This window comes from Cicer arietinum, chromosome 4 (genome assembly GCF_000331145.2).
Source record: "Cicer arietinum cultivar CDC Frontier isolate Library 1 chromosome 4, Cicar.CDCFrontier_v2.0, whole genome shotgun sequence".
Lineage (NCBI taxonomy): Eukaryota > Viridiplantae > Streptophyta > Magnoliopsida > Fabales > Fabaceae > Cicer > Cicer arietinum.
This window is the reverse complement of record NC_021163.2, coordinates 60,520,409-60,531,833: the sequence shown is the minus strand read 5'-3', so window position 1 is coordinate 60,531,833 and position 11,425 is coordinate 60,520,409. Positions and strand designations below refer to the sequence as shown.

At 28.2% G+C, this 11,425-nt stretch overlaps 2 protein-coding genes across 5 annotated transcripts; one reads left to right on the top strand and one right to left on the bottom strand.

The window, feature by feature from the left end:
- Positions 1–871: 871 nt before the first annotated feature.
- LOC101499487 (uncharacterized) lies at positions 872–2,190 on the top strand. The gene has a single exon (XM_004498726.4). The coding sequence runs from the start codon at positions 1,102–1,104 to the stop codon at positions 1,909–1,911; it is 810 nt and encodes a 269-aa protein (XP_004498783.1). The 5' UTR covers positions 872–1,101; the 3' UTR covers positions 1,912–2,190.
- Positions 2,191–7,242: 5,052 nt separating this feature from the next.
- LOC101498743 (uncharacterized protein At2g39795, mitochondrial) lies at positions 7,243–11,425 on the bottom strand. 4 transcript variants are annotated; one of them, XM_004498724.4, is made up of 4 exons: positions 11,142–11,423; positions 10,444–10,772; positions 9,750–9,913; positions 7,243–8,881 (listed from the first exon to the last, which is right to left on the bottom strand). In XM_004498724.4, exons 1-3 carry the CDS (start codon positions 11,343–11,345, stop codon positions 9,754–9,756), a joined length of 693 nt encoding a protein of 230 aa, XP_004498781.1. In that variant the 5' UTR covers positions 11,346–11,423; the 3' UTR covers positions 7,243–8,881; positions 9,750–9,753. The 4 variants fall into 4 exon arrangements, with proteins under 4 accessions (XP_004498781.1, XP_004498782.1, XP_012570734.1 ...); XM_004498725.4 differs by having other exon boundaries at positions 7,243–8,827; XM_012715280.3 differs by lacking the exon at positions 7,243–8,881 and having other exon boundaries at positions 9,293–9,913; positions 10,444–10,643; positions 11,142–11,425.

Here is an 11,425-nt window from a genome sequence, read left to right as displayed (position 1 = left end):
ATCTTATTATAATTGATTGAAATATCTTGAAAATGTCTTACATTGTCTAGTATGGAAAAGGAAGATGGCGACAAAGTTATATTTATTTATTATATTTTTTTATTTTAGTTATTTGTTACAAAATGTACTAATAAGAAATACTAAGTTTATATCAAACTATTTTTTTCTCTTATTTCTTTGTTTTAAAGTGTTGTGAAATATATTTCAAGTATTTGCTTTAAAAATGTGGATGTATTGTTGTTGTCGGATGTTTGAAAGAAATCTAATTATTGTAAAATTATTCACATGATATTATTCTTTAGTTGTCATTAGACACCAAACATAATTTTTCTCCAATTTTTAAGTTTTTTGGTCATATTTTATGTGTTTAATTGTGCTTCTTAATTTCTCTATTTTTTTTTTATATTTCAACAAATTTAACTTGAATTAATAAAAAAAAATAGTTATCTAATTCTTTAAATTGTAACTCAATTGACCAATATTATTAAATTGAACATCATAACACAAGTCGGAGGAGACAAATATGCGACCGAGACCAAAACACGACTCAAATCATATCCAATATTAAAAGATCCAAATTCATTTTAGACGAAAAAATAAATAATTTTTTATACACTTAAAAAAGATAAAGGAATAAATAAATAAATAATTACATCAAACTTGATTTTATAATAAAAAGATTCAAATGTTAATATTTTACAAAATCAATTTTAATTTAAAATCATATTTTAAAATGATCACTCAAACACCCAATAAAACCATCAAGATATAGTACTCCTCCTGAAAAAAAAGCAATATAATCTTTTAAAATCACCATGATGACAATATATTATTATAGGTATAGTCTTATCTTGTATATTTCAATGAGTGGGAAACAAAACAATATTTTAGTATTTTGACGACATAAACACATTACCTTATAACACTTGTGTTCACTTATGCCATATCCATTTGTAGCATAACAACTAGGAATATAAGCCTTTGTCTTCTCTCAAATATATTCCTACTTTTTATCCATTTAAGGTGTCATCAACAATCAACAACCTCAAAAAATTCCTTAACTTACCAAAACAAGTGGTAAGGAAGAATCATCACCAATTCATGGAAAGACTAAACAAAGAAACTCCTCTAAGTCCAAGCACACCATTACAAAATCAACATGAAAAAAAGAAGAAACAACAATCTTTTGAAGAATTAGAAGAGGAAGAAAAAGACACAAAGGTAGAAACTTTATTTGATTTAAATGTAATTAGCAATGATTTTGATCTTGATATTAATCAAGAAGGACAAGAACTCAATCTTATAACTTGTTTAGATGTTGGGTCATCTTCATCTAATCAAAATTCATCACAAAACAACCTTATTGGTTGTTCTCAAACAGAACAAAGAGTTTTCTCTTGCAACTATTGTCATAGAAAATTCTATAGCTCACAAGCATTAGGTGGACACCAAAATGCTCATAAAAGAGAGAGATCAATAGCAAAAAGAGGACAAAGATTTGGTTTTGGAACACAAATAATAGCCTCATCAAATTCTTCTTTTAATTTTCCTATTATGCATAAACAAAGTTATGCAAACATGGCTTCTTTACCTCTTTATGGAGCTTATAGTAATAAATCACTTGGAATTCAAGCACACTCCATGATTCAAAAGCCTTCTCATGTTTCATCTAATGGATTTGGAAAATCTTATGGACATCATCATCAAAATCATCATGGTTGGTCAACATCATCAACATTATTAGCATCATCAAGAGGAAGTGTTGGTAGGTTTGAAGTGGTTGATACTATGATGAATTCTTCAGCTAAAAAAGAAATTAGTGGATATGTTGTTAGTGGAGGAACATGTTTGAAGAGTAGTAATCAAGAAGAAATTAAGAAGAAGCAACTTGATTTATCACTTAAGCTATGATTTATGAACATATGGACTTGTATAATCCATATTGGTCAATGATTCTAGATCAGTGTAGTTAATTAAGATTTTTGTGTGAAATTGTAGCAATTTGTGTAAATTTTTGTTTTATGGGGAGGATTATATAGTTATTTTCTTGTTATTGACTTAAAAATCATTGAACTCCAGTGTGGAGTGATTTATTGAGTTGTAATTTTTTATGTTTGTTATGTCTTTTTCTACAAGATTTTTTTCTTCTTCCTTATTCTGTTAATAGATAAAAGTAAATTTACTAGTGAAGTTTTCATGTTCTTATAATTCATGTCAGTATCAAGATTGAATTAGAATCTGTCACAACCGTAGTTTCATTTTCACATCATATTAAATTTGATTTTTTTTTTTAATTAAATTCAGTGGCAAAATTCACACATTAATTTTAGAAAAATGAGATAGTATAAGTTCATCGTAAGCTTTTATTAATTGAGTTGCATTTACATGACACCTAAATTTAAAATTTTCTTATAATATGGAAGCATAGATTGATTCTGTTCTCTTTTAAGAGGTTGAGAGAATCACAAATACAAGAGTAACATATAGTTCAACATGATTATTAATAAAAGTCTGTTCATTTTTTTCAAAGGTAAAAAAAACTATATGATATTGCTAATAAGAGCACTTATTAAGAATATAAAAGTATAAATTTTGTATTTACACTTTGAATTTTTGAAAGTTGAATAAACAATTTTTTAATGTAATATTTTTTATATTTATATGATTTGTTTGTCTGTAGATGAGATAATAAATATAATTAGAAATAATATAAGATATCAGATTTAAACTAATAACATAATATTTAATCTAACAATATCGATATTTATCAATTGAATTAAAATTTATCTTTAGATGTTTAACAAATGTCCCAAATTCATTGGTTATCCTTTCACAAATTATATTACACACATTATAATGCATAATTTCTAAATCGCAATTAATGGTTTATTAGCATTTTATAAAAGTGATATATTTAATTGATTTAGTTCAAATTCAAAATGAAATTATTAGTGTTTGGATGTTTTTACTCTTAAAATAAGTCAAGTATGAAATGTAATATATATTTTTCAACCTTAACACACAAATTACTTATCAATTTTAGTCAAATCAAAATTTAGTGCAGATTGTTAAAAAGTGTGGTAAAATCATACATCTCACTCTGATTTATCAAAAGCAAACATTATTGTGAAGGTTCTTAATTATATCTATATGCAAACACGTAATTTGAGATGTACTTACATTGAATTAATTTTTAATATTTATGATGTAAAATTAGATCATATATACTTGATGACAAACCTGATCAGTCACAAGGTAAGACTACTAAAGACATCACTTTAGATATAAAAATAATAATTAATAAAAGAATTTCAAAAAATTTGCTTAATAAATTAAAATATCTTATATTCTAATATTTTTAAAATTAAAACTAATAAAATTTGATTTAAAATTAATATTATCTCAAAAAATATTAAATTGACTGTTTTTATTATCAATTGAAAACACAATATTATACCAAATCAATTATATTTAGTTTAATAATTAATTTATATTCTAAAGTATCTAAAATATAATTTTTAATAAAGAACTAATAATTTTAATAAATTTACAATAAACTATAAAAAAGTGTCATATATCAATTTCACTTTAGGCCTCAACATGTTGGTCGGCCCTAATGACAAATACTCATTTCACAATGCATTTGAAATGAGTAGATAATTCAATAAATAAAATAAAATCTATTTTTAATTATACAGAGGGTCTTTCTTCTTCCTCATATAAGATTCCAATATCACGTATTAGAACTTAGAAGTGTAGGGGGCCAATTGCAAACTGAGTATATTAATTAATAAATATCAAAATATTTTTTTACTCACTATATAACAAAGACTAAACTAGTGGGCTAGGAATTGGATAACAATAATAAACATAAAATATTTAATATAAAAAATAAGATTAGATCATTTGTTTGTCCACACATGAAATGTTTTTTTTTATAAGACTTGCCATATTATTTTGGTTTTGGCATAGGAAGACTTTTTTGTCCTATACGAGATTCATGCACTAAGTCACTATCATCATATGGCTTCAAATCTAGGAAAGATTCATGTGTATTTTTATAAATGAAAGTATAATAACTAGTATACAAATCAACACCTACTCAATCTAGTAACGACAAAGCCTTTACATTTAAACTATAATTAACAAAGGTGGCTGTCATTCATCAAAAACATCCCGTCCCATTCTCACAGCTAGCTGCAAACAAATTACATAGAACAAGTAACCTTTTTCACATGGTTCATTTCTAAGGATTTTTTGTTCTTCAAATCTTTTTGTTTGATTTGCTTACGTCCCCACACCAAAGTTATATTTCAGATTTTTTTTATCTCCAAATCCGTGATAAAAAAATAGTTTCAGCTTTTAGCAAAAACATGACGTAGACAAGTTAAATGATGGAATTTAAAGTATATGATAAAATAAAGATTTAAACTAAATCATAAGAATAATGTTTAATTATAGTTTTACTCTATTTCTTAGAGTTAATGTATAATTTTGGTCTCATAATTTTTTTTATTAAATTTAATCTCTTATTTTTTAAGTTGTTACAATTAAATTCCTCGATCACCACAACAATAATATTGTTAAGAAAACAATGAAAAACTGTGGTAACAAATATTGTTTGACAAGAGTTCTAAAAGTGTAGTCTAAATATATAGTTGTTGTTTATTGTCTTAAATTACATTTTTTATTGTCGCTCATAAAATAAATTTTCAAAAAATCTTAACTAGTCTAAACTTTAAATTTTGTCTAGCCTTATGCTGGTATAGAGTAGCTCTAGGCTCATGTGGACGGCTTACACTTTTAAATAATAGATCTTTAAGTCGTTTTATCATCGAATAAGAGGTTTGATATCTTATTGATACTTATTTAAAAAACAAAATAAAAATTGTCATAAGAGGCTAACCTTTAAATAGATCTCAATTGTTTCAATAAATTAAGGAAATTGTTTATCCTCCTAGTAGTCTACAAACCTCAAAATTTCCCTTGCTGTATTATGGGAATCATGCTTCATGTAATTTAAGTTATCGGAACCATGGATTTGATAGGTATCTTAATACAGGGTGAACGTCTTTTTATCCATTCACTTATTTTCTAAATAAAAAATTCTTTAAATTTTAATTTCTCTCAAATCCAACTGAATCTCATTTTCTTACCTTAAATCTACGCTAAAATCTCACTTTTTAATCATCAACTCTTAATCATCAAAAGACGAATTTTTTGTTTTTATATTTTATATTTTAGTGTTATTTTTATGTTTTTGATTTGTAAGAGTTTGTGTTGATATATAATTATGTTTATATTGTTATAGTTTTAATGGATGGTTAAGAATGAATGTTGAATGGATAGTTAAAGAATGTTGATGTTGTTGTTGTGTTATGTCAATTGGTTGTTGTTGTTACAATTGAGTTGATGTTTTTTAAGTTGTTATAGTTGTTGTATGTCAAATATTTGACAAAATATTTTTAATTTGTAATGAGTTTTTAGTGAGATATAATTAGTTTATATTGTTGTTTTAGTTTAAAGTAGTTTATGTTGATATAGTTAAAATGTTGAAATGTGATAAAGTGTTGATTTTTGCTTTCATATATAGAATGTGACAGTGATATTACTCGATTTTGACACGGTAGAAAGACCCAATATGAATCTGTACGCAAAGATCGTCAAGCTAAAGCTATTGCTAAACAACATTGCTCTTAGGCACATGTTGACGCTATCATATTTCAACCATAACTAACTACAAACATTTAACACAAATTAAAACTCAAGTATGTAGAAAATAGACAATTCTATACTCCATTAACACCTACCGGATGCGAGTCTCTAGTAGTGGTAAGTTTTTAAAAAACACATTATCGGATTCCAAAATTCAATACCACTCAGTATAGAATTTTAAAAACTTTAACAACCACACTAATAGAAAATTCAATTTTTAATACAACTGTTTAAGTCGTTTATGTGCCACCGGACTTAACAAATGAGCGGATGTATATTTAAGTCGATTGCATGTACAAACGAGTTAACAAAACGGGGTGGTGGCAATTTTGTTAATATAACACGTCTAACACGGTTATATTGGCAAACGATTTAATAAAACAAGGCGGTGACAATTTTGTAAATATTTAAAACTTGTTTAACGCAATTATATTAATAACCGATTTAAGCTAACATATAAAACATCCCATGTACTTAGCTTTTTATATTCCCGCTCCCATAACATGTGCGCTCCTCCACCTTCTATTACTGATCTCTGCACCCGCTCCCATAACATATGCTTCTTCACCTTCTATTACTAATCTCTACATCATCAATCACTTTCAACTTGTATTATGACTGTCTTTCCTCTGACGTCACCACTCCATCAATTCAATACAAGTTTGATTCTCAAATTAAATTACATATTTTACATCTTTCATTGTTTAGAATTTGTATATAAACAGAAGAGGGAGAAAGACAATAGTATTTTATGCATTTATTGGTTTTACCCCAGAGTCGATTTCACATTCACAACTACTTTACAACCATCGCCGCCCCGTTTCATCGCCACCATTTCAAGTGTGGTTTTCAAGTTTTTTATTTTTTATTTTATAATTTTCTACTTTTGTAGTCGTTGATATTTTGACAATGAATCATAATTTCATTTTTTAGATAATAACATATTATTTGAGGATAATTATGTATTATGGGAAAGAAAGTTAAAAAAAATAAAAAATGACAATTTTTTTATTGACTGTGTTTTTTTTTTTTTTTTTTTATATTTGTATGATAAAAAATTATAAGTTGTTATTGATTGTGTTTTTTTTCTTTCAGATATCCGATGACTCGAGATCATTTCATCCTGATCAAATTAAAGAAGTTCGAAAACATTGTGGGGATTTTATTTTGAAATTAATTGAAGGAAATGACAATGCTAACCTATGTCTACTGAATATTGCTAATTTTTTTTTAGTCTTCAAAATTAGTCAGAATTGGTATACATCTTCTTTTTACTCTATATATTTTTATTTTTGTATGAACATATTGTATATTTTGGTTATTAAATGGTTATATAAAGTTGTGGTTATATTAAATTTTGAAATTTAATACGTAATATTGTATGGATCAGTAACATACAAACAAAATGAGAAATTTATAAATAAAAAAAATAGTTATTTTAATTTTATATATTAAGTCAGTTAATCAAAAGATCTGACTTAAAAAGATGATTTGTTGAACTAAATTTATGATATTTAAGTCGGTTAAGCTGAACTGACTTAATAGGACGAAGCTCTGTTAAGTCGGTTCATGAAACGAGTTAAAAAATAACATATTTTTTAAGTCGTTTGCTGTTAACTCGGACACGGAACCGACTTAAAATGCACATTTTAACCGACTTAAAAAGACTAAATTCTACTAGTGCCAAAATGATATTGAGGAGGGTTTTAGAGCTACATTATCTTTGCAATGAAGAAAAATAGGGTTGGTGATACCTATGGATAGAAAAATAGGGTTTTTGAACACCAAAAACGTGAAAATAGATGAAAGAATTAAGGTTGAGTGTTGAAGAAAAAATGTTTCGTGAGAAGACTAGCATGACTGTATTGGTGCTTATCAGATGTCAAAATTCGATAATTTCAATTACTGGATTCACATATTTGAAAATTTATTAACCGAGAACATCAGATCTGATAAGGGGTAAATATAGAAATTTAAGGGGCATTTGGAGACAATGGAGGATGAGCAGCTCTATAAATTAATCTCCATAGTTTTTTGGCTTAATTGTATTTTTAGTCCCTCTATTATTACCAATTCACGTAATTGATCCCCTATTTTAAAAGTCGACAGTTTTGATTCTTCTCTCATATTTTTGAACTAAAAAAATGACGATTTGACATATTTTTAGTGATATGACATACAATTCTATGATATAGAACCATCTAGATGCATTAAATATTCTATGTCATTAGTTAATTAAAAATATGAAAATTTTCTGAAGTTGAAAGCTAAATTTTTACGGCGTTTTATTTCAATTTTATGAGTGTTAATCATTATATATCGTCGTGTCATATGTCATGTTATTTAAAACATTTCACATCATCATTTTATAGTTAAAAAATAAAAAAGATAGACCAAAATTGTTGACTTTTAAAATAGGGGGACTAACTTCATAAATTAGTAAAAATAAAGGGACTAAACTGCAATTAAACCTTTTTTTTTTACTCGTTAGTCTCCACATGTGGATCGATTTATAATTATTTTTTATTAAAAAAAACATGATAACATCCACAAATTTATTTGCAAAATGTATTTGCACAGTTCGTAATACATGAATTAAAATTATTTATTCATCCAAAGCTAATCCTTCAATCATTTTCAGATTCACTTGCGTCTATTTCCGTCTCCGGCATCATTAGAAGGGAAAGATTACTCCATAGAATTTGATCTATTCTATACTTTGAAAATATGTTAAAAAATAAGACAAGGCAGTTTCATGTGGATCTCATGAAAACTCGGGTTAAACCATACACCATGTCACAAGATTCAACCTCAAGCTATAATTTTACACCTAAACGGAAAATGTTATCATACTATTACTAGCCTGTTTGGATATATTTGTTCCCATGACGTTTATCGCATGCCAATGTGCTGCGACCATGAATTTTGTAAAACTACAAACTCAAGCTTTCAAGTAGTCGCACTTTAGTTGGCTTCTTGCAGATGTTCTAAACGGTCACTACACAAGAAAATAACTAACTTGTGTAGCAAATGCAAGTCCTAACAAGAACTCAAACAGTTTCAAGGTAGACACAGCCCAATTTGAAGTTCGCAACTACGTCTACAAATAAATCTGCGTTCATTTGGACAAGGTAACACCCTCAGAAGAAGCTTTGCTTATTTTAGCCTATACAGACACATAATCAAAACCTAATTTATGTTATCTCATTGCCAGTATCAACACATTATTCCCATATATCACCAAATAAATAATGAAAAATAAAGAACAGATTATGAACACAAAACATAAATGCAAGGAAATCACATAATAGACAAATATATTGTCATTTCCAAGGATAGGAGTTACTTCTATTCAGCTAACACAGGCCTTGCCCTTTTACTCGTAACACAAGTCAAACAAAAGTTCTACAGGTGAGGCATCAGTTTAAAGTGTATCTAGCCTTACTAGCACTTATGAACCTTGTATTTAGCCTTATTAGTTCTTATTACCACTTCTCAGCCTCAAACACAAATTCACACTTTAATTTTTTAGTTGTTATTAAATTTTCTGCTAATTTAATAAATTTCTTCCCCTAAAAGCAACAAAACAAAATAGGACTCCTAATGTTCAATTCTTAAGGTATTTTACATGATTTTCCGAATAAAGAAAATTGTGCAAATAAATCATATGATTTTTACAGGAAAAGTTAACTTCTACAGTTCTACTACAACAAAACTTCAAAGTGTCTACATCAATTTTTAGTTGAGAAGTTTACCTATCTATTTCTTGAAGTTTTGAAACAAACCATTCATCGAAGAAGTTTAACTCTGTCCTTGTTTATCGTTATCCATCATGATCATATAACCATGTACTAAAACAGGGAGTTCATTATTTACTGCTCTCGCCAGCTCCTAATGCTTAACATTCTTAAGGCAAATTGCCATCATATAAATAAATTGATGCTAATACTACAAATTAAATGGGTTTCTACTTTCTACTAGAGAAACTAATTCTTACAATGGCAAAACTTGGTGTTTACAACTAACAAACTTACCAGACTATTTTTCCACAAAAGACTTGAGACGATCCATCCACCTTAGAAGTTCAATTCTATCCTTGTTCGTTATATATTGATGTAAAAAAACAGAGAGTTCATTATTTATTCCCCTGGTGTCCAAGTACTCGCAAAACTTCTCCTGAATCTTAGGCTTCAGGCTCCTGGGACCAACAATTTAAACAGACAAATATTGTTAGCATACCAACTGAATATCTTCAAAACAGCTAGGGCTTAGCTAGAAATTTTGTATTGCCAAATTAACTCTTTGCATAGTTGAAATCTAAATCAAAAACTTTTGGCCAGTGAAAAATTTGAAATGTTTAGGACCTGTTAGGCTTCCAATTTCAGTTCATTTTTCATTTTCTGTTTTCAATTTTAAACACAAAAACACCATATTGTCTTCATTTTGTTTTTTCAAAGGTTTGTACGAAAAACAATGAAAACAATCTAGATAGAACTTTAAAAACAGTAAACAAAGTGAAAACAATGTGTCATTTTGAAAAAGGTCTGTGACTGCAACTGTGGCCACAACACTTTGGTTTTTGATATATCTACGACCACAATTGCAGCCACATCAACAGCCTCAATTCTTCGCAACGCAACTGTTACTGCAGATTAAAACCTTAATTCCCACCAAAAAACAAATGTTTAATAGCCAAATAATAGACACAAGAAAAAACGTAATTCAAACCTGAAATGAGGTCCAAGGTAAGGCCTAGTCGGCATCTGACCATGCTTTAATATGAAAACTTTCTCAACATCCACACCATCCGGCCATGCCGAGCAAACAAATGCTAATCCATCACCATCTTTCCCTTTCGATATATCCACGAGTAAACTGATGTGAAGACGCACATTTACATCTGAACTGTCATCACCAAGTGCAGGAACCTGTTCAAACCCATCAAACATTGTAGCATCAATTTTGATATGTTCATTGTCCCCATATTTTCCCTGAATCGTAACCACCTGTTCACCAGGTCGCTCTTCAACAGTAAACGACTTGAATTGAGTCTCAGGCTGCATAAATGAATTTGTTATTTGAATATTTTATTTTATGATGTATCAATTTCATTCCAGTATTCTAGAAGTTGAGCCCTATTTGGATAAAACAACTTAAGTAATGTTCATCATATAAATGCTTGTGTATGAGCTATTTTTATAACAAAAGATTGCTACAACTTTTAAACGAGCCCAAAATAAAGTCAAATTATACTTATACAATCAATAAGTTGTTTTCTTAAGCTAACCGGCAGAGTCAAATAAATTGTTCTATATTATTCAATCCAAACATGCACTTAATGGATTAATAAAATTGAATTGAAATTAATGCGAAAACCTAATAACTGTATATTGATTCGATTTTTTTTTATAGAAGAGAGTTGGAACCTGGTGTGGAGGAGCGGAATCAACTTGATACTCGATCTCGTTTCGGAGTATTCGCAAAACGTTGGATTCAAAGGGTGATTTGGTAACTGCCTCTGCAACGTAACTTCTATTACCGAAACCACTACCTCTAATTACAGAACAAGGTGAAGAAAATTTGGGTTTCAATCTATGAGCTCTTTGAATTGTTCGAAGAATGATAGACATATTCAGATTTTTTTGAATCAGAAACCGATTAATTTTGCAGTTGAATAATGCCAATTAATCAACGACATCACATGAATGAG

Excerpts from the sequence above, each read along its gene's own strand:
- LOC101499487 (XM_004498726.4), top strand. The coding sequence starts at position 1,102 with ATGGAAAGACTAAACAAAGAAACTCCTCTAAGTCCAAGCACACCATTA.
- LOC101498743 (XM_004498724.4), bottom strand. The coding sequence starts at position 11,345 with ATGTCTATCATTCTTCGAACAATTCAAAGAGCTCATAGATTGAAACCC. Across the intron at positions 10,773-11,141 it reads ATTCCGCTCCTCCACACCAG|CCTGAGACTCAATTCAAGTC; the intron begins GTTCCAACTCTC and ends TCATTTATGCAG. Across the intron at positions 9,914-10,443 it reads TACCTTGGACCTCATTTCAG|GAGCCTGAAGCCTAAGATTC; the intron begins GTTTGAATTACG and ends TGTTGGTCCCAG.